Source organism: Propithecus coquereli, unplaced genomic scaffold (genome assembly GCF_000956105.1).
Source record: "Propithecus coquereli isolate 6110/MARCELLA unplaced genomic scaffold, Pcoq_1.0 Scaffold73, whole genome shotgun sequence".
Lineage (NCBI taxonomy): Eukaryota > Metazoa > Chordata > Mammalia > Primates > Indriidae > Propithecus > Propithecus coquereli.
In genome coordinates this window covers 2,209,233-2,230,368 of record NW_012153396.1, presented here as the reverse complement: position 1 = coordinate 2,230,368, position 21,136 = coordinate 2,209,233, and the positions used below count along the sequence as shown (strand labels likewise).

General features: G+C 52.6%; 1 protein-coding gene across 5 annotated transcripts in view; it reads right to left on the bottom strand.

The window, feature by feature from the left end:
* Positions 1-20,298, bottom strand: part of PAX2 (paired box 2) — a 79,214-nt gene extending 58,916 nt beyond the window's left edge. For 3 of the 5 annotated variants that reach the window (XM_012661663.1, XM_012661665.1, XM_012661664.1), the window contains exons 1-3: positions 19,714-19,756; positions 16,106-16,274; positions 15,160-15,357 (exon numbers count right to left, since the gene is read on the bottom strand). In XM_012661663.1, coding sequence (XP_012517117.1) covers positions 15,160-15,357; positions 16,106-16,274; positions 19,714-19,756 — 410 coding nt within the window. Of the gene's footprint in view, positions 1-15,159; positions 15,358-16,105; positions 16,275-19,713 lie in introns of all 5 variants that reach the window. The other 2 variants (XM_012661666.1, XM_012661667.1) reach the window with 1 other exon arrangement.
* Positions 20,299-21,136: the final 838 nt, after the last annotated feature.

Here is a 21,136-nt window from a genome sequence, read left to right as displayed (position 1 = left end):
GTTACTTCATCCATAAACAATCCTACAAAGCCCTATGGGGTTGTTTATGGTGCTTAAATCAATTAATACATGTAACATGCGTATAACAGTCCTACTGCAGTAAACACTTGTTGGCTATTATGATGATGATGATGAGTATAAGGGCTTACTGAGTAAAGCAGCCATAAGATTGGCCTGTGCATGTGTACAAACATGTATACATGTGTGCTAATGTATATAAAATCCTGAGATAAATCAAGGTGTGTTTGTGTGTTTTGAGCAGAAATGTGCAAAAACTGCAGTCAGGTGGCACAGAGGCAGAGGGTAATTCTCTCCTTGGCCTTCTAGCCCATTTGGGCAGTGGCAGGGGTTGGATTGAAACAGCTCACGACTGCCCACCTCCACGCAGAGGGCAGCATCCAGCCCTGCAGTGATGAAGAGGCAGAAAGGAAGATGGCAGCCCTCAACATGTTTTATACTTACTAAAAATTTTAAGGATAATTGAGCTCTTAAGATTCAAATTTAGCTCATTAAAAAAAATTAACTTTCTAATTTAAAAAAATCAGGACATTTACTAACTAATAGGTATAAATGAGGAATAGTGGAAGCTAGGTATTAAATTTGAGAACTAAGGAAGGGGTATGCAAGGTAGCAGGTAAGTGACTGTGAGAGCATTTCGGTGTGGATCTTAGGGAAGTCCGTTGAGCTGAACTCGGTTACCCAACTAAGCCAAAGGGGCAGGGAGAAGCTGAGGCAAGAATGGGATTGCATCTTGGCCTCATTCCTTGGGACTTCCCATAAAGATGGGAAACACGTCATTGTGAGGTGAGTTTGAGAAACTTTGGTTATCATCTTTGCTGTTGTCAGGCAAAGAATAAATGAAAGAATTTGCAGTTGTTCAGTTACTTTGAACCATTGCACCGAATAGATTAAGCCCAAAGTAAATTTTTTTCCTGAAAAATTTTTCAAAAATCTTTTACCTCTTAGCAATAGAAATAACTGCAGTGACTGTCAAACTCCCATGCTTCCCTGGAATATCCAGATATGTCAGACAATAGTAGACAGATTTGGTTTGCATTTGCCAAATATTTGCTCACTTCCCTCTCTCCCCTTTCTTCATCCTTTGTTTTATCTCCATTTTCTCTCCTCTGTTCCCCTCCTCTTCCTGTTTACCTTCCTTTCCTCTCCTTTTCATGACATTTAAGAATCAGAGGAACCCTTCAAACACGTCAAATAAAGATTTTTTTTCCCTACCATTTCAGTTTTTTCTTTAAAAAAAAACTACGAAATGCAAAGCACCACAACCACGAAAATGCCATGAAGCCCAGAAAATGCCAACCTTCAACTCCTCAAGCAATAGCAGGCTCATCCCAGAGAAGGAGTATGCGGTTATACAAAGTACACACACACACACACACACACACACACACACAAAACCACAGAGGCTGGGCTCTCAAACAAAGTGGACAAAAGGTGCAATTATCAGACTAATTCTGTTGAATGGTTAGATAACTGAGTCATACAGGGTTTTTGTTTTTCCTGGAAATACACTGAGCAGGCCCTCTTCCTAAATCCAGCTGGGCTTACACAGGACCATAATTCTCCCTGGCATTCATGATACACAATCCTGTTCACAGAATATCCTTTTGGCTCTTCAAGCTTTTTTTATTTCAAAAGATTTCAGTGTTGGTACATACACAAACCGGAATGCACACACATTGACATAGATTGCAATAATAACTAGCATTTATTGAGCACTTAATACTTGCCAGGTGCAATTCTAAGCAGGTTCATGTGGATTAGTTCATTTAACCCTCACGAGAACCTATGAGAGTGCTACGTGATTATCCCCACATTACACGAGTGAGGAAACGGAGGTTCAGAGAGAATATGGAATTGGCCCCTAATATTCCTATAGCAAGGAGGAGCGAAGCTAGCTTCACATGATGGCAGTGCCTCCACAGAGCCCTTGCACTACGCCACACAGTTTTATGTGAATTGCCTGGCATATAATAGGTATTTAGTAAGGGTTTTCTGAACAGATGAATGAAAAAATAAATGACTAAAAGGGCGTGTCTATTAAGAACCTGATATTCTTCCTTAAGATGGCAACGTGGACTCCCTTATGGAAGCCAGGACTGACAGACAACATAAGCTTATTTGAACAGAGTGATCTGACCTCCTGACCAATTTTCAAGGGGAGGAAAGTGCTCACCAGCTGTGCTCATTCCGATACTAACTGCTCTAACCATCAGCTCTTCACCTGACTTAGGGCCCAGCCCAGCCTCCCTTCAAACCAGAAATCAGACTCAATGTATCAAAGATGCATTGAGTATTCCATGACCCTGTGTTTCCTGGAATATTATTCTCCAAAAACAGGTGTTTCCCAATGTGCTGATTCTGTGCCTGGATAAAAACTGAGAAATTCAATCAATTATGTGGACGTTTCTAAATCGCCAGATCTTTGACACCATATCGACAACATTTATAGATGATTGACCAAAGTTTTTGATTTTCACCCAGATATTTGGGAGTTGCCACAGTCATTAACCTGTTTATCAGCGATTGCTCATGCATTTCCAAGAGACATAAGTGAACGCTAAAGAGGAAAAGAATAACCCAGAATGATACAGATGAAAGAGGACAGGGGGTGGTAGCTATTCAACAAAACCAGTCAAGCAGAGGGCGTTCCGGGAATGGGTTGCTACCTCGGAGATACATTAGAACATGGATCCAGCTCGCAAGAGACTCATGTGCTTACAGACCTTTAAAAACCTCATACAGCTGTATCCTTGATTGTCTACAGAGCTGTACCCAATCAGATCCCTGCACAGCAGAGCTGATGGATCAATCCCAGAGTCCAGCACAGAGAGCAGCTTGTCCACGGCGCGACCAATCCACCCTCTCCATACTGACACCCTCCGGATGCCTGCGCGCCTGTGCATTTAGTATCTCCACGTATTGCCAGTTCAAGCTGTAGATTTTGCAAAGCTTGGCATAAAGCTGGTTTGTGACTTTGTACGAGTGCCCCTATTTGTGATTTAGTGCTCTGCCTTTTATCATCCCTCCTACCTCCCTTTCCTTTCCCTCTCTACTTTTTAATGCTATTTACAACTTCCTTATCCATAGAGCAGCACAGCTATCTTTCAGTGTTGCTAAGTGATATACCCAAATGATTTTTCTTACCCAGGCTTTCTCTTCCCTCAACTTAATTTATGTTTGCGTAAATAGGAACTTTTTTGGATCGTTCCATTCGATAGCATTTAGGGCTACCGTTTTTATCAAAGGGATCATGGCTCTAAAGGCCTCCTTGCTAGAGACATTTGTTTATTCTTACGAGCAACCGGCTCTCCCTCTGTGAATAAGGCTGCGTGCGTGCAGGCGTGCATGCACAATGTCCTCCTCGGTTTGTGCTCTGCTGCCCCATGTCAATGCCGCTTGGCACTGGCAGGAAGAGCCCAGTGAAACTGTGACATGAACAGCAGCTGACCCTCAAACTACTGGAGATAAATCCAAGCTCTGGGCCTTTCCTGCTGATGGCCACTTAGTTCTTTCAGGAGCGGGCCTACATATGCCTGGCAGAGCTGCTTCTTCCAAATCTGCCCCCCTATAACTCCCTTCATCTCAGAGCTGCAGAGGACGCTTGCAGTGACATTATTCACAAGTAGGGTTTGGGGGGTCTAGAGGTGTGAGTTGGTAGAGAGGACGGGTGGGGAACCAAGACAATGCCTCCCTGTGTTCCTGGGTCATCTATTTCTTTTCTCCTCTTTAATTCTTTCCACATCTTCTCCCCACTGCTAACTCTACTCGACCTTGAACTCTGGCTCTCCCTTCACATAAGAATCTGTCGCACGGGGGACAGTACCTCCAAAGAAGCAGTGACTTGGCCTGACAGGCCTGGAGACAGGTAGCCAGAGGCACTAGCCCATCACTCCACTCCCGGAAATAAATCCCATTGTATTTGCATTTTAATTTTCCACATAAACAAAGGCCCAGAGTACTCGCTTGGGCAGCATCACTGGACGAATTTAATTAGAAATGAAAAGTTTATAGGGCCCTCTTTAATGCGATTAATGCTCAGTTAACATTTATCACATTCGTATGCTGGGATCGCCTTTTCTAAGCAGCCACTGGCCATTAAATGAATTTCTCTCAACTTTTTTGTACCCACCCTGGGAGGCCATTTCCTGCGGAGTCTGTGTGGCCTTCCAGGCTGTCTCCTTGGGGCCAGGGGATCCTTGGTCCTCAGAGCCAAGTTCAGGGAAGAGAGGGTGGGGCAGAGGCAGATGTGCACATGCTGGGTGGGAGGGCAGGGGGTCAAGAATGAGGATGTTTCCAGGAGGAGCTGGACCCGGATCAGGGTTGTACCCTCTGCAGAAAGCTGAGTGCTCAGCCCCATAGACTGGCCAAAAGGCTTCAGAACCTCTTCCCGAATTAAAAAAGATACCCCTTCCCCAACATAGTCCATGCCCGTGGTCAAAAACCAGGCCTTAGCTGGGGCCGGTCAGTGTCAATCCTGTCCGGCTCCCACTTCTCTCTTCCTGTCTTCTGCTGTCTGTCTGCTACCCTTTTTCCTCTCGCATCTGGACTCTGTTAGGCTTTCCCTCCCAGGACCACAGTGACAGCGTAAGGAACCCAAGTCCCAACCCTGGACATACTGCCTTCCCTCTGGCTCTCCCCGACACCAGACAGTCACAGTCGGAATGCTGCCTGCCCTAGTGTCAGTTCCATGGAGAAGTGAAGAGAGGGGAACATGAAACCTCTATTGGTCCCTGGAGGAAGGATGGCCTTCCTTATCTTATCACATTCTCTTCACTCTTCAATTAGAGTCTACTGAGATTGGCCTCCTAACCCAAACCAGCTAACCCATACTGAGTACCAGGTAACGATGAGGAGGAAGAGAAAGAGGAAAATGAGTAAGGGACTGGGGAGAGGGAGGGGAGGCGCCCACTCTGCAGATGATGAAAGGAGATAACTATCTTGGCCTTCGTTCCTACCCAAACACACGCTCCCTTTGAGGACGTCAGCAGACACAAACAAAGCAACTGCTACCAGTTCTCCTGGCACAACATTACATGCACCCACAACCCCGCCATCACAAACTTGACACACTCACCTCCAGGAGAGCAAATGCACGCTGGTCACAAGTGTTTGCATCCCAAGACACGTGCATGCACACAGATCAAATGTGTCAGGACCCTTTGTGTACCTTTCAGGACCCCCTGTCATTGATCCAGTAGGACATCTACTGTCCATTCAACCCTGTGCTCTCTGGAGAACATTTGCTAACATCGCAAACATACAGGTCATCCAAGCGATGGCAGGGACTTTCATTCTGGGACCAAACAGTTCCTTTAGCCGGAAGCCTTCTGCGTAGCAAACCACCAGCTCCCAGTTTGACAAGACTACTCCTTTGGAGAGCTCCCTGGGATGCCAGGGCCATTTAGACAGCTTCCAAGGGCATGGATGCCAGGCTTAGGTAGATGCCACTAGCACACACACTCTTTCCAAAGCAGAGCCACACAGAACCTCCCAACACATAATCAACTTCTCTTGGGACAACACACCAAAGCAGGCCCTACTGCTTGCCCTTTAGAATTAGGATGAAAGCTCACAAGATAAGAGGCAGAATGGTTGTCCAGCCAGATACTGCCAGCAGGCTCCCGATCTCCTCCAGCTTCCTTAACCTGTCTGCCAGGGGTGGGCGGGGCAGCTGGGTCCAGCAAAGGCCCCCCGACCCAGCATCAGGGGCAGGGAAAACTGCTCCCAGGGCTCACTCCTATTTGCTCAAGCTCTGGAGCCACTTTTGTTCTCCCTTTCCACCCCCTCCTCTCTCTCCCAGTCCTCTCCAATCCATCCTCTATCTGATTTCTTTTTTTTTTTCAAGATGGGGTCTCACTATGTTGCCCAGGCTGGTGTTGAACTCCTGGGCTCAAGTGATTCTCCTGCCTCAGCCTCCCAAGTAGCTGGGACCACAAGTGTGCACCACCACACCCAGCTCCCAATTTCTTGACACTGCTGTGCCTGCAAGGTGAATACAGGTCCCCTCCCAGCCTGCTGTCCTGCCCCACAGCCCTACCAGGAGCTGTCAGTCCTGCCCTCTGGCTTGCCCTCTTCCCGGTTTGCTGCAGAGGGAGATCACTGCAGTTTGGACAGGACTGAGGGCAGGCAGAGCAGGAAGTCCAGAGTGAAGTGGCCAAGGGCTCCGGGTGGAAGGGTCTCTAATCTGGAACCTGCCAGAGGTGGGGAGCTCCTTCCCTTCTGCTTGGTCTCTCCTCCACTCTACCTCTCCAGCCTTTCAGGGACCAGGCTGGAGTAACTGCATTGCAGCGGCCCCACAGCCACTGCCGGCCTGCCTTGCAGCGTGCCGAGGGGCAGGTGACCACGGCTGCACCACATGCTCCTGTGGGGCCCTCTCAGAAAGAGCCACACAGCTCTGGCCCTGCCACTTTACCTCCTATCCTGCTTCCTTTGTTCCACCCTCTTCTCAGAAACTGCCCACCTTTCTCCTCCCTGGCTGGTCCTCTCCTTTCTCCTTTGCCACCTCTGGGCCACTCCTCAGGCCCCCAACAGCCTGGACAACCAGCTGCCTGGATCTCTGGCTCCCTCCAGCCACCTCTGAGACCTTGCAGGGCTACCATAGACCCCTGGCTCAGATGAGCAGATCCAAGCCTTTGGCTCGAACTCTGTAGTTCTGTGTCCCGTGCTCAGCCATATGCTCCAGTCCCAAATGAGCCCATCCAGGCCAAGGCAGCTCCCGGACAGCCCCCTTCCACCGTTCAGCTTCACAGCCTCCTGCTCCCTCTGCCAGTCCTCATCCTCACTTTCTGTCCCCTCCCCAGCCACATCTCACTCTCTCCTCCCCTAGCTGTAGGGAGTCACAATCTCTCCACCCCTCCCTTCCCCAGGAGCTTCTGGACTAAGGGGCTCAGGAAATGTCCTGTCCCTTGTTCTTGCACTGATGTTACTGCTCTGGTCTAAGGCAGAGAGATAAGAATGTCCAGTTAGGTAGACTGGCTGAAATCAGGCCCAAAGCTGTGTTAAATTTGGCTAGCACAGAGTTTTTCCAAACTCCAGTCTTCCTACACTGGTGCCTGCTGGCTGGGCTTATGTGCTCCAGCTACATCTGCCCAGTTCTTGCCTCCTTTTGTCTCATCTCCTGTAGCCTCTCCAGTGTACCCTCCCTGCCGGGGCCCTGAGGACATTGGTGCACATGAGCCCTGTGGCCATGGGTTGTCTCCATGGCCGCCCTTGGCAAACACCAGTCTGGACTTTGGGGCACTCCTTTCCTTCCCCCCACATCCCTACAATGAGCCTGAGCCTCACTAGAATAGGAGCCACCTGACTCCCAGCCTCTCCTCTCTCTCCTCTCTTTATGGAAACACAAAATGTCTTTTTTTTTCTTTTTTTTTTGAGACAGAGTCTCACTCTTTTGCCCGGGCTAGAGTGCTGTGGCGTCAGCCTAGCTCATAGCAACCTCAAACTCCTGGGCTCAAGCAATCCTACTGCCTCAGCCTCCTGAGTAGCTGGGACTACAGACATGCGCCACCTTGCCTGGCTAATTTTTTCTATTTTTAGTTGTTTGGCCAATTTCTTTCTATTTTTAGTAGAGACGGGGTCTCGCTCTTGCTCAGGCTGGTCTCGAACTCCTGAGCTCAAATGATCCGCCCGCCTTGGCCTCCCAGAGTGCTAGGATTACAGGCGTGAGCCACCGCGCCCGGCCACAAAATGTCTTTTCATCATATTATCTCTCCATAAACAAAAGAAGGGCCAGTTGCTCTCTCGGTTGTTGAGAATGTGCCAGAGAGGAGCCTGGCTCTATAGCCTCTCCTGTCTCCCTCCCTCCGACACGCCTTCCTCTCTTACCTGAGAGTTTCCAGTGCTCAGGGGCCTGCCCCTCCTCCAGGGCCATTTCCTCTTCCTTCCCACACCCCAAGGACTCCCTGTGCCCTCTCCAGGAGGCCCCAGGCATCTGCCTGTGCCATAGTGCTCGCCTGGACTCCAAGCCTGCTCCAGAGGCCAGCTACGCATTTCCCACGCCCGGAGAGTCTCTTCCTTACGTCCCTGGCACCTGGATTATTGAGGAAGGTCTCGGAGGCTGGCCTGGGGCCTGGCCCTGAGGAGAGCCCTGACCTGCACTGTCCCAGTGCTGCTGCCATACCTCCTCCTGGGGGACCTGGTTTGTGGGTCACTGGACCACAGCTCTGGAAGCAGTGTGCCAGGAAGGGCATCTTCTTGGTTACTTATGCAGTTGGTCCCTAACTAGCCCCTCCAACTGGGCTGAGACTCAAGTGTCAAAGTGAAGATGGACAGCTGGTCACACGGCTTTCCATCATAAAGGAGGCATTGCTGCAGCAAAGCCTCTCTAACTGGGGGCTAACTGAACTACAGGGTGTTATTAATACAATGCTAATTATTGAAGGAAAATCTGGCTCCTATTTGCCTAAATTACGACATGAGAAATCTTCAGCCCCACCCTGCTCCTGCTGCCGCCTCACCCACAGGCCAGTGACTGCCTCAATGATTGATCTCACAGCCCAAGTACAAGGTGTCCGGCCTTTCTCCGTGGCTTCAGGTCACATCCTGTGGGACTTCTTCCCTTTCCTCCTCTTGGCCTCAGAGCTCTAAGAGTAGACACAGGGAGGCACATACACACACACACACACACACACACACACAAATCCACACACAGGAAACATCAACCTCTACACCTAAAAACCATCATGAATATATTCAAGCTGCACCTTTCTAACACCAAAACAAATAACCTGTTCAACAGGAGGAAACCATCTCAACCCAGCAGTTCAGTGGAAGATAGATAAACCCAGGGTGATTTAACTTTTCACCTGTCTAATATTTCACTTGTCAGTTGGGCATTGGTTGTGAGACACTATTTCCCACTCGTCGGGTCTCAGGGCCCTTCCCCCTTTCTCTGGACTCACCCACATGGCCAGGGAAGCTGCACTGGGCACAGCTGCACCTGTAGCTGCTTCCCCTGTGAGCATCTGAGCTCCGGACACCTGGCTTGGAGGGATGGGGTGGGTATAAGAAGAAACAACAGGGATTCGGAGAATTGGCAGGTCAGATGAACACCCTTTCTACTGTATTCCTTTAAAGAACTGAAGTGAGGCCGGGCGCGGTGGCTCACGCCTGTAATCCTAGCACTCTGGGAGGCCGAGGCGGGTGGATCGCTTGAGCTCAGGAGTTCAAGACCAGCCTCAGCAAGAGCAAGACTAAAAATAGAAAAAATTAACGAGGCATGGTGGCACATACTCATCGTCCCACATACTCGGGAGTCTGAGGCAGGAGGATCGCTTGAGCCCAGGAGTCTGAGATTGCTGTAAGCTAGGCTGATACCATGGCACTCTAGCCCAGGCAACAGAAAGACACTCTGTCTCAAAAAAAAAAAAAAAAAAAAGAATTCCAACTCCAGGAAGAAACAAGGAAGGTCTAAGGACAGACCTGAGCATTAAGAGGCAAAGTTGTAGAGTAGCTAAGGCTGGAGCCCTAGGAAGCTGGGAGCAGACAATGGGGCCCCTGGTTTAAGGTGTTCCTTCATCAGTTCTGCTGAGAAGACTGGGAGGCAGGACTTCCATCCCATGTGGGCTTGTAGGGAGACCCCTCTTCAGAGTGCAGGTGTCGGGGGCTGCAATTAATCTTCCACACCAGTTACACCAGTTACCACCATTGCTCCTCTTGCTCTAGAAGCTGTAATATTCTAGTCCACGAGCCAATATCATCATACCATCATACCATCATATAAAGAGTCACACTATCCCATTGTACCAGAACAAGCCCGTTCTCCAAATGCCTTCCAAAATACATATTTCCTGCCACCCTAACTTCCAACGCTGCCTCTCATTCCCTGAGTCTACTTTGCACAATGCCCCTCCTTATGCTGATGTGCATGCAAAGCTACTGTTCTCCCCTGCCACATGCCCCTCCCTTCCCAGTCTCCCCTTCTCCAGGTCCCCGTTTCCCTTCTCTAGGGGCTGCTCCTGCCTGGCCCCATCTCCACTCGGCTAATTCCCCCCGTGGCCCCTCTATTGAACTGTTGTGCTGTCCATTTCCCTGTGACAAGGGCTCTGGTTACAGAGTTATTGATTGGTTTTCATGCAGACAGATGGGCCCTTCCTGGGCTCCCATCGAAATCCCTGGCTGTATAGGCTGATTGTTGCCTCTCGGGGTGTAGGATTGCACTGGAGACCACCCTCCATGCAGCCTCCTGTGCCCAGGCCATGGACGGTAATAAATGGAGGCAGCCTGAGCGATAATAAAAGCAATTGAGTAGGTTACCTGTGCAGACACAAGATTTATGCCTCTTCATATTTGATGTGATTGTTTTATTGAGTTCTCAGAACAGTTGGGACACAATTTATTTATTTATTTAGGGTTTTCCCTCTCTTTTCTTCTCTGCATCATCCTCCAAAACCCACCTGGAGCTGTTGTTAGGCCCAAGCCCTCCTGTCTGCCCCCTCTCAAGAGTTGCCAGCTGAGGTAAGAACTCAGGGCAACGGGCCATTGCTCTCACCTGAAAGCCATTTTCTGGCCTGAACACCTGCAGAACCAGCCAACAGGGAGACAGTCAGACCAACAGAACTGCTGGCCAAGAAAACCAGTCTGAAGTAATTGAGGGGCCGGATGCAGTGGCTCATGCCTATAATCCTAGCACTCTGGACGGCTATGGCGGGAGGACGGCTTGAGCTCAAGAGTTCGAGACCAGCCTGAGCAAGAGCGAGACCTCTGTCTCTACCAAAAATAGAAAAATTAGCCATGTGTGGCGATGTGCACCTGTAGTCCCAGCTACCCAGGAAGCTGAGGCAGGAGGATCGCTTGAGCCCAGGAGTTTGAGGTTGCAGTGAGCCATGAAGACACCACTGCACTCTAGCCAGGGCAACAGAGCAAGACTCCATCTCAAAAATAAATAAAAATAAAATAACTGAGGAAACAAAATTGAGCTTTTCAGGAAGATAGCTCTAGCCCATTTTACGGAATAAGACTACCAACTGTCATGCCTATTTCACATGTTATTATAATGATGGGCAACTTCTACAACAGGGGACTCTCTGGGGAAGGACAAGTGAGCAAGGCTTTTCAGACAGAAACTAGCTTGTTTGTCTGCTATTTGTGAGCCCAGTCTGCTAGGCTCTGGGCACCAAAGGCAAATTCTCTGTCCTTATTTCTCTCATTCCTCTGTGGGTAGAAATCTTTTTAACTCTCCAACTTGCCCTGGCTCTCTGCCATAAGACCAACAGCCCTGACCACCAAACAGCTGCAAGGGTACGGAGATGCAGCAGACAATGCCGCCCCTCTGGCCCAGCTTCATGCCAAGCCAGGTCCGAGAGTCAAATATGCAATGTTCTGAGGGAGAAACAAACCTTACCCCTGAGCATGTCTTCAACATTCCCTTGGCTAAGACGAGCAGCTACCAGATTTTTTGGGTCTTTGAAAGAACAACTATAGACCACTGTCACCCCACTGCCAGACCTCTGACAAAGACCCCAGAATGACACAAAGGGGACATTCAAATAGTCCAGGTGAAATTCTTTAACGCGCCGCTGGGATTATAGCCTTCTTGAAGCCCGCGTTGCCACTGGTAGGAGAATGAATGTGCTCACTTAGAGCGAAACAGGCTAAGGGCGAGTGTGGGTAGTGTGTGGTCAGTGAGCAGTTGACTCTGGTAGAGTCCACTCCAAGATCTAGGAATGGGCAGTGGCCCTGACCCCAAAGAGTGTCAGTCAGGCTGAAAAAGTAGAAGCTGAGGCCCTTATTGTCAGCTCATTCCAAGATAGCACCCTCAGGGGATCTTCAGTTTCCCTAGACTCTAGCTGGGGTTTGTGCCTGTTCTTTCAAAGGAGCTGTATTCCCTGCCCAGAGCAACAGCCAAACCAGAAGACTTTGGCATATAATCAGGAAAATCCTTCCTGCCTAGTCAGTTGTTCAGTGGTGTAACCAAGTGACTTTTTCCCCTTTCAGTAGCATGGATCTCCTTCCACCTCTTCCCCCTCCAGGCCATTTCTCACACCAAGTTTCCATCTACAGTCACCTGTTTACAAACACCCACTCTCTACAGCAGCAGCGTACAAGCTGAAGAGCTGGCAACTCCATGCTCCACAGTTACCTGATGTTTAAAAAGATTCAGATAAATTCCACATACTAAGCAACCCAGTCAATCCTTGGGGATTTTTGACAGTGGTCTCTAGGAGTGGGGAGGTCTTCCTGACCTAGTCCTTTGATTCAGAGAGGCATTTCTAGAAGGATTTGCTAATAGAGAATGCAGGTTGGATGGCCAAGTCTTTATCACGACAGGATCAGAGAATGTCAAAACCATTTTTAAAGCATGAAAAGCAATTTAGTTTATAACCATAACAGCATATTTCAAGTGCGGCGACAGCATCTGTTTTGGGGAGGAGAAGATGAAAAACCTTTGGCTCAGGTGGGTGAGCATGTGTGGACTTCCTTCCTTGCCAACCACCGGCTCATGTACGTCTTTACTCGTAACTGTTATAAAGTACTCAACACAAGTGGGCACCTCACCAGCAATAAAGCTCCAAACTCAAGAACCACTCGTTCCCTGATGCACCACACTTTCTGCACAGAGGAAAATCTCCAGGCTCTTCCTACAGTGAGTGAGAATTCTCAAAACAGAGAAAAGGCAAAGTTCTGACATAACCAGCAGCAGCAGAAACATCCTGTCTTTATCAGGCTTCAGGGTGAAAACAACACATCTCAGCTAAACCTTCCCACTTCAGAGCAAAGCACCTACAGGAATGAAGCTAAGGGTGCGGTACTCACATGCATTCCCCCGGCCCCCAGAATTCTTTCCAACATATGAACCATGGGAGGATGCTGGCCCAAAGCAAAACTGAGGAGAGCCGGGCTGCTCCTCATTGACAAGGCAAGCTGGGAAGCCTAACTGCAGACCCAGGGCTGGCTGCCCACACTGCTGGCGGCCTCCCAGTCCCTCTCCTCCCACTCCTTCTCCATCTCTAGTGACACCTGCCCACAGATGGCCATTTCCCCACACCCGAAGAAAGCCTCTGTGCCCCTCAGGTGGCAGGGCTCTGTGCTGGGCGGATTCTGCAGCTGCCAGCGCTGTCAAGCTGAGGCCATTCTTTCCCACTCTCATCTCACTTGCGGCTCCCTTGTCTACTTTGTCCCGATTCTGGTGGGTGTACCTTGAGGCCTCTGGAGCTTGGTCCTGGGGTCACCTGTCCCCTGCACTCTGTGGCTTTTCTGAATAAAAGCACTCTCAAACTTGTGCCTAAGCCAGCTTCCAAAATCATCTCAGCCAGTGAGGGGTATTTGCTGGTGGGAGGGAGGACAGGGCCATCACCACACCTGTCTTATCACTCCACTCCTCTACCCCATTCAAGAGAAACAAATTACCTAAACCCTACATGTCTTGGGTTCCTCCAATTACTTGAAAATCCTATCACTGACGACAAGCATTTCTCTTAAATGTCCTCCAGAGCACCACTACCCAGTCCTCAGCAGGGACACCCTTGGCCCTGCTCTTCTCTGCCCAAGACCTCAGTTCCAACTGCTCCCAGGACCAGCAGTCAGCCAAGAGGCTAAGTCCCCAGATGGCTCAGAAAACAATGCTTTGTGCCCTTCCCCTCCTGACTGCCACTCTAGCCTTAGCCCCAAGCTTCCCCAGCCTCCTCCCCTGGCTTTTAAATGCAAAGGACTTATTCCTCTCCCAAACCACCCAGCATCTTTCTCCAGTTCCTTTGGAAGATATCTGAATGTCAAATCGCTATGCTTTCAATACCTGGCTGAGCCAGGCCCAGGGAGCTGGAGGGTTTTCGGAGGGTGTATAATTAGCTGATCAGTATTATGTTACCCTGTTCATAACTGAATAACCATTTTAATACAGATGGCACACACCGGGATAATTTCTGGGGTCGCCTCACAGTACGTTACAGCACGAGTGTGGCAGAGGGAATCTTCTTTAGCCAAGGTACATTCTACCAGCTAATTTTACCTGCTGTTTTCAGGATGATTTGGTATAATTCCATATCATTTGCGAAATATTAAAAAAAAAACTCTTTATACGTGATGCCAGTTTCAGAATAAGGCACCATCTGAATTATTAGTTGTCCTGATAATGAGCCTATGAAGAGTAGAAATGATAACAAGGGCATGAAACCCTTAGCCCTCTTTTCATGTGGGGCTATCTTAAAATGGGTGGCCCAAGGCTATCTGGGACTTGCTTCTGACTGACATGTGACTCGTGCGGGCTCTCTGCGTACAGCTGTCAGGTTGTACAGCTCTGCAATCTCTTTCCCGAGCCTGGGTTCCTGGGCCCAACCACTGTTTGTATGTTCTGTAGCTACCACAGATAGGCACATTGGCACACTCACTGGGGTTTTACATGCATAGAGTGTGCACATGTGCTCTACCAGAGAGCACACTGGAGTGGTTTGGAGACTAGGAGACCTAACTATCCTATATGTTGAGCTGACTCTGGCCTGTGTCCCCATGTGCCTGAGCCTGTCATCAGTGCAAAGACTTCAGCCTGGCACTCTAGGTGGCTGGGGGCATCGCCCAAGGTTCAGTCTCAAGGTCTAGAGCTCTCCCTCGCTACTTGGCACCCCAATCTTTGTCCAGCTCCTCTACTCCCTGACAATTGCTGGCTGGCGGTTGGCATTTTCTCTGCAGGCCTGGACACCAGTGCTTGTAGGCCGGAAATTTGTGTGGAGCTGGCTAGCAAGACCTGGGCTCCTGGGAGGCAAGCTTTGTGGGAGTTGGCAGGGAGGGTGGGGGAGCCAGGACAGGCAGCTTCCCCTGGGGAAGGGAGCATGCCTTTAGAAAGAGAAGTCTGTTTGGAGGCGATGAATAGACACTGGTCATTTTAACGGCACGGGCTGCGGGCTGTGATTGTCTCTAGATCCCGAGGCGTGTAATCTTGGAGTCTTAATTACCACAAACACTTGGATTCATTTCCAGGACACCGGCGGGAGAAGCCTGGCAGGGAATGCCCTGAACCGGAGACAGCTCTGTCTGTCTATCATTTTGCCTCCCAGGTCCCCTCTCCCTGCCCAAAGGACTTCAGGCTGGGAGTAGGGAAAGAGGGCAAAGCCGGACAAAGAGCAGACACCAGGTGCAGTGGAATGCCCCTCCGCTCAGAAGCCAGGAGCTGGAGTCCCACTCTACAGGCCCGGGTGGCTTACTCACCTGTTGATGGAAGAGACGCTGGGCACTGTGTCGTTGTCGCAGATGCCCTCTGCCAGGAGCCGGTCTCGGATCTCCCATGCGAACATAGTCGGATTCTGTCTCTTGTATTCAGCAATCTTGTCCACCACTTTGGGCGTTGCCACTTTGGGCTTGGAGCCGCCGATCACACCAGGCTTGATGCTGCCAGTCTCGTAGTACCTGCCCCAGGAAGGCCGGCGGGGTCAGCAAGAAGTGAGTGGTGGCAGGGGCAGGGGGGCTGCAGGCTCTGGAGCTGCTGAGCCACTCTCCCGCCCGAGGCATCGGCGCACAGAGGGAAAAGGCCCAGTGTCTTGTGGAGGATGAGGAGGACAAGGGGGATGCTCCCTCCAGGGAGACAGCCACACCAGGGGCTGGGTGCACACCAGCCAGCATAGGCACCCCTGGGAGTGAAAGACCGACCTTTCATTTGGAAAAAGCAGAAGGAACAGCAGCTGCGAGGTCTCCAGGCTGACTAGGGCTGAGGCACCACCTCAAGCCCTTTCCTACTGAGCGCAGAGAACCTATGGGAACCAGGACCCTTCTTCCACCACCCGAGCACTGCGTTTTCTCCTTTTGGGGATCCCTTTCCTCTCCCCACCCCATTCCTCCACCTCCTGCTCCCCCCTCCATCGTATTAACTTGCTAGAAAAGGCATCCCTCCTCTTCTGGAAAAGCAGGGGAACAGGCTGCTCTCCTTTGAGAGCCCTGGAGCAGGGCAGGCACTGAGTGACTCTGCTCCACCCTCCTTCCTGGAGCCCGCAGCCACCACCTGAGCACCGGCTCCAAAAGGAGCAGCTCTCCAGGTCCCTTTGGGGATCTTCTTCTCCCACTTGGGGTCCTCGACTTTTAGCCAAGTCCTCGGGCGGAGACCCAGGGCTGGCCGGGGAAGGAGGCAGGGCGTCTCCCGGGACAGCTCCGAGGCCCTCACCTGCCCAGGATTTTGCTGACACAGCCGTGGCTGACCCGCAGCTGCCGGGAGATGTCACAGGGCCGCACACCCTGGTGGGCCAGCTCCACGATGCGCTGCCTCACCACGTCGGGTAGGGGCCGGCCGTTCACAAACACCCCCCCGAGCTGGTTCACACCCCCGTGCCCTGCTGGGGAGAGACAAGAAAAAAAACAACACCCCACACACAGCAGGGACCGGCCATTAGTCAGTGTCCGCGACCCGGGACGTGCGAAGGGAGCAGGCAGGGAGGAAGTGCACATTCCCGAACTCGAAGAGATAGGTAGCTGTCCCCACCACTACGCAGAGAATTGGGAATTGGAACCCGCGGGGCCCTGGAGACGCAGAAGCGCAGTGGCTGAGCGGAGGGCCGGGCAAGAACGCGACTCAGACCCGTGCGCGGCAAGGTAGAAAGCGAGGGAAGGAATGGAGAAGCTGAGCGAGAGAAAAGAGGGGACAAGGAGTGAAAAACAGTAAAGAGGAATTAATGCCAGCGGGAGAGAATGTAGGAAAGCGAGGAGAGGAAGGGCCAGGCAGAGGACCGAGCTAGTGTCCAGCGGGATCCCGCTTGCGCCGCAGGCGAAGCGGGAGCTGGTGCCTGCAAGGGCTTAGAGGCGATGATTTTGGGGTGGGGGTGCGGTTGGGGCCCGGTTCACTCTTCATCAGAACCCGGAGCACAGAGAGGGCTAAATCCCTGACACATGCACACCTTTGCTGTCTCTATCCTTGTACTTATTTTTAATCGGAATTTTTCTTTGCTTGTGTTTTTATTCTGTTTTGAATTGGGAGTTTTTCTCTCCTTTATGATTTTTATCTTTAGAGCGGGCCATATTTCCCCCTCATCTCCCTAGTGTCTAAAGCGGAGGAGGGAAGGTGGAAGAGACAGGGGCCGGAGTCTGCTGCGCTCAGAGACGGGAAGGCGGCCGAGAGCAGCGCGGCTGCGGGTAGCAGCGGAGAACGCAGGGTGCTTGGGCTCGCTCGCCTGCCGCGCCGCGCCGGGCTGGGGCCCACCATTTCACCCAAGTTACATGGCACTGGCCGCCCCAGCGGGTTGAGGACTCCCGGGGCACCCTGTGTAGCCGGCCCAAGCCAGCTCGCATCTCTCTGATCCCGCAGACCTCGGCAGCCGCCCGGGAAACCGAGCGGCAAGGGCGTTTGCTCTCCTAGACAGGAGGAGGGCACTGAGTTTCCAACCCGGCTGCAGCGCGAGCTCCCAATCTCGGAGCCGAGGCGGCCTCTGGGTGCCAGGCCTGAAGCCGCTGCTCGGTGCCCCATTCTCTTTGGCCTATAGCAGTCTAGAAATCCTGCACCCAGAGCGATCAACCAGGAGCCGCAGTTACTGAGCAATCGAAGCGCAGAGACTTCTAGCGGCGCAGTCCGGCCGGACCGGGCAGACAACCTGAAGCCTCTGCACTGCTAGCCTCAAGCAAGTTTCGGAGAAAGCGGGGACATCTGCGACACCCCCCCCCCGTCGTTCTTCTCCAGTCCCCTTCTGGGGGGACCTAGAGCAAGCTTGGGCGAAACCCCTGGGGAAAGGCCTCTGATTGGGCTGCTGGGGGAAGCTGGAATCTCTTATTTTATGCCCTCACCCCTCTAATCTCCCTATCTCTAGCCCCACTTCTCATGCCTCCCCTCCCTCCAAACCCCAACCATCAATAATTTAGGCCCCGAGAGAACTCGCGTTACCGGTATGAAAAGGCGGCAGCTGCGGGCAGATTAAAGATGAATAATTCAGCCTTCTTGGGCTCCTGGCCCGGCCCCTCGTCCCCAATCTAAGGGGTGGGGATGGGAAGGGGGTACGGAGGGAGTCCAGGGCTAGGGGTCGGCCGGGAGCGGGCGCTGAGTCGGGCCGGGAATGCGCCACTGCCGCCGGCACCAATTCGGGCCGCGGTGGCTCAGAGGCCAGTCCGCCGGCCGCGCTGCGGCTCTCTTCCCTGTTCCGACCACCTTCCGTTGGGCCTTGCTCCCCTTTGGGTTTCAAAGTGGCTCCGGTGGGCGGCCAGGACTCATCGAATTCCCGGCGGAATCGGCAAGAGAGGAGAGAGCTGTGGCAGCCCGGCCGCGAGGCAGGCGGGCCGGGCGAAGACGGCGTGCGGACCCGGTTCCGCTCCCTCCGAAAAAGAGCGAGGCTTTCCAGCCCGGAGAACTGTGGCGGCCTGATGCCCTCGGCTCGGATTGCCTGTGCTTGAAAATTATTTAGGGAAATATATTTTATCCTAGGAGTGTTTTTTAAAGCTCCCCGTGTTAACGCTAATTATATGCTTACAGAAAAACACAGCTCTCCCTCCTTGGCTTTCTTGTCCTAAGGGATAGATCCAAGCCAGCTCTAAAAAGTTTCCTTGTGAAGTTACAAATTATCCTTAATTATTAATCTACAGATGGGGGGGAGTTTTCTATTTAGAATTTTATCTAGAAAAAAAGCCTGCAAAAAAATCTCAGAATAGTTTTCTAAGCTAAAGACATGACATAAATTAGATAAATTCAAATTTCATTAAAATAATTCCTTTTTTTCCAATTTTTCTTCCCTTCTCCTCTTCTCTTTTTTCTGTAACATCATTTCAATTTGTTCTTTAGTTTCCTTTCTCTTGTTTGCTTTCTCTTGGTTTCTCTTTTCCTTTCTCCCCAGCTTTGGCATTTGCCTTCCTTTTGTTCTTTCCCCCTCATTTTTTTGCTCTTTGCTGAGCCCCTGGCCAGGCTGCTGGCTGCAGGGGGAGTGGGAGGCAGGCAAGGAGCACCTAGAACTGAGAGCAGAGCTGTACTCTGCCCACGGCCGGCAGGGAAGGCTGCGCTACTGCTCGCTTCCTGACTTCAATTTCTTCTGGAACCTCTCTTTGTTTTTAGAGCATCTCCCAGGCAGAGGCTAGGAAAAATGACCACTGTCTTGACAACCTCTGATTCCCAACCCAAGGAGAAGGGAAGGGGAAGGAAAGGGAAGGGAGATGGGAAAGAATGGAGGAGGAAGGAAATATCCCAAACCAGCCCACAAGAAGCCTTGGCTGGGCTGGCAGGGCCCGGAGACGGTGAGAGCTGAGGGTCAGAAGGGGGCACCCCACCCCCACACTTTTCTGTCTGATTGTCCTGACACCAGGCTGCCCAAGCTTGGAGTCTCCTGGACACCCATAACTCTGAGTTTGAGAAAGGTAGAGATGACAGGAGGGAGAAGGGGGGAGGCAAACAGAAAAGAGAAAACAACAAAACACAACACCCTGAAAACTGCCTGCCAATTAGTACCCCAGCCCAGGGCAAGAGGCTGATTAGGGAGTGGGTGGCTGGAACCAAGGGCCCGGGGCAGTGGATCCCATGACCTAAGAAGGAGCAGGTGGAAGAAGCAAAGGTAGGTGATGGGCACCAAGGAAGGTAGGAAGGCAGGCAGAGGAGTAAGTATGGGTGACAGAAGGCAAAAGGGAGAGAAGCTGGAGGCGTTAGAAACACTAGGCAAGGGAAAGAGGAAGAATGAAAGGAGGGACCAGGAGAAGCCAGCGTGGCCTCCAAGATGGGACCTGAGCGCGGGGGCTGGGGCCAACCTGGAACTGCACAGGGTTGGGACCGAGAGCCCCGAGCCAGGACAGGAGCCGGGCGCCGGTACTCACGGTGCATCGCGGAGAAGGGGTCTGCTTTGCAGTGCATATCCATGGGGAGGCAGAGGAGCGGGAGCAGCGCGGCCGCCGCCGCCGTGTCGCCTCGCAAACTCAACTTCAGGACTTGAGGAGAAAAGGGAGGGACGGTGGGGGAGGGAGGGTGAGCGGGCGCCCGGCTGCTGCGGGGCGCGCGGGGGCGGGGGGGCGCCGCGCTGAGCTCTCGGTGGCTCCTCGGAGCTGGCCGAGGCTTGCCACCGCAGCGGCCGCAACTTCCCACCGTCGGGGCGCGGGGCTGAGCGGTCAGCAGAGCGGCCCCGGGGCGGCGGGCCAGGCCGGGGGGTACTGGGGGCTCATGGTTCGTGCTGCAGCCGCGGCCAAGGCTGAAGCCGGGCGGGGGAGGCGGCTCTCTCAGCTCCCCTGGAACCCGGTCATCAGAGAGGCGATGGTCGGAGAGGGCGCGGGGCAGGGGCAGCCCGAGGGCGCCAGGAGGGGAGCGGGGCCGTTCCAAGTGCCGGCGAGTTGGCGAAGTTGGCAGAGAAGTAGCAATCCCCGGGATGTCCGAGCGGGCGCCAGCGGGAGGGGAGCGCGCGAGCCCGGCCCCCGCCCCCGGAAAAGGCTGGCGCACGCCGCGGGGGCCGAAGGGCCGGGAGGGAGGGAGGGAGCCGAGCGGCGCCGGCAGCGCTGGGCTGGCCCCAGGTGGGTTGCGGCTGCGAGAAGACTCGGCCGGAGACTGGAGCCTCGGCTCCGGGTGTGTGTCTCTCTAAAAGCTGCAAAGCCCCCTCCAGACCCCCTCCTCCTCCCCGCGCTGGGAGATGGATGACTTGTCAGACAAAGGCAATAGATTCCACCACTCTGTGATTCGCCAGCGCCGGAGCCCCGAGCTTCGGCGAGGAGGGCCCCGCGCCTGTCACTCCGGTGCCGGCAAGGGGGAGGGCAGGGGAGGGGGAAATGGGAGGGAAGAGCGAGCGAAGGAAGAGAGAGGGAGGGAGGGAGAGAGAGAGGGAGGGGAGCGAGCCAGGGGGAGGAGGAATGGGAGCCCGGGATTAAAACTACACTGAGAAACGAAACTCGCCGATAAGATAAACGTTAGATAAGGATAAAGAGCGGCCAGTCTAATGAATATTCAGGCAACGACAGCGGGCCGCGGAGCGCGCGGCGCTGAAAAGCCAAGCTTTCAGTTCCAACTCGCCCAGCCCTGACATCCACCGGCCAGTGCCCTCATGGGCCGGGCGGCCCCGGGCCCGGTTAGCATCCACAGCCCTAATCCTACTACCCTCACCTCTGCGTTCCCTTCCGTTCCTTTCTGGCTCTTCCTCTTTGGTTCTTCCCTTTCGCTTTTCCCTCTTGAGGTACCTCCTCACCCACGCACCCCCAATTCGCATTCCGGGGAAAAGTGCCCAGCAGTTTTTCCTCTCTTGTCCCACGCGCGGCTGCG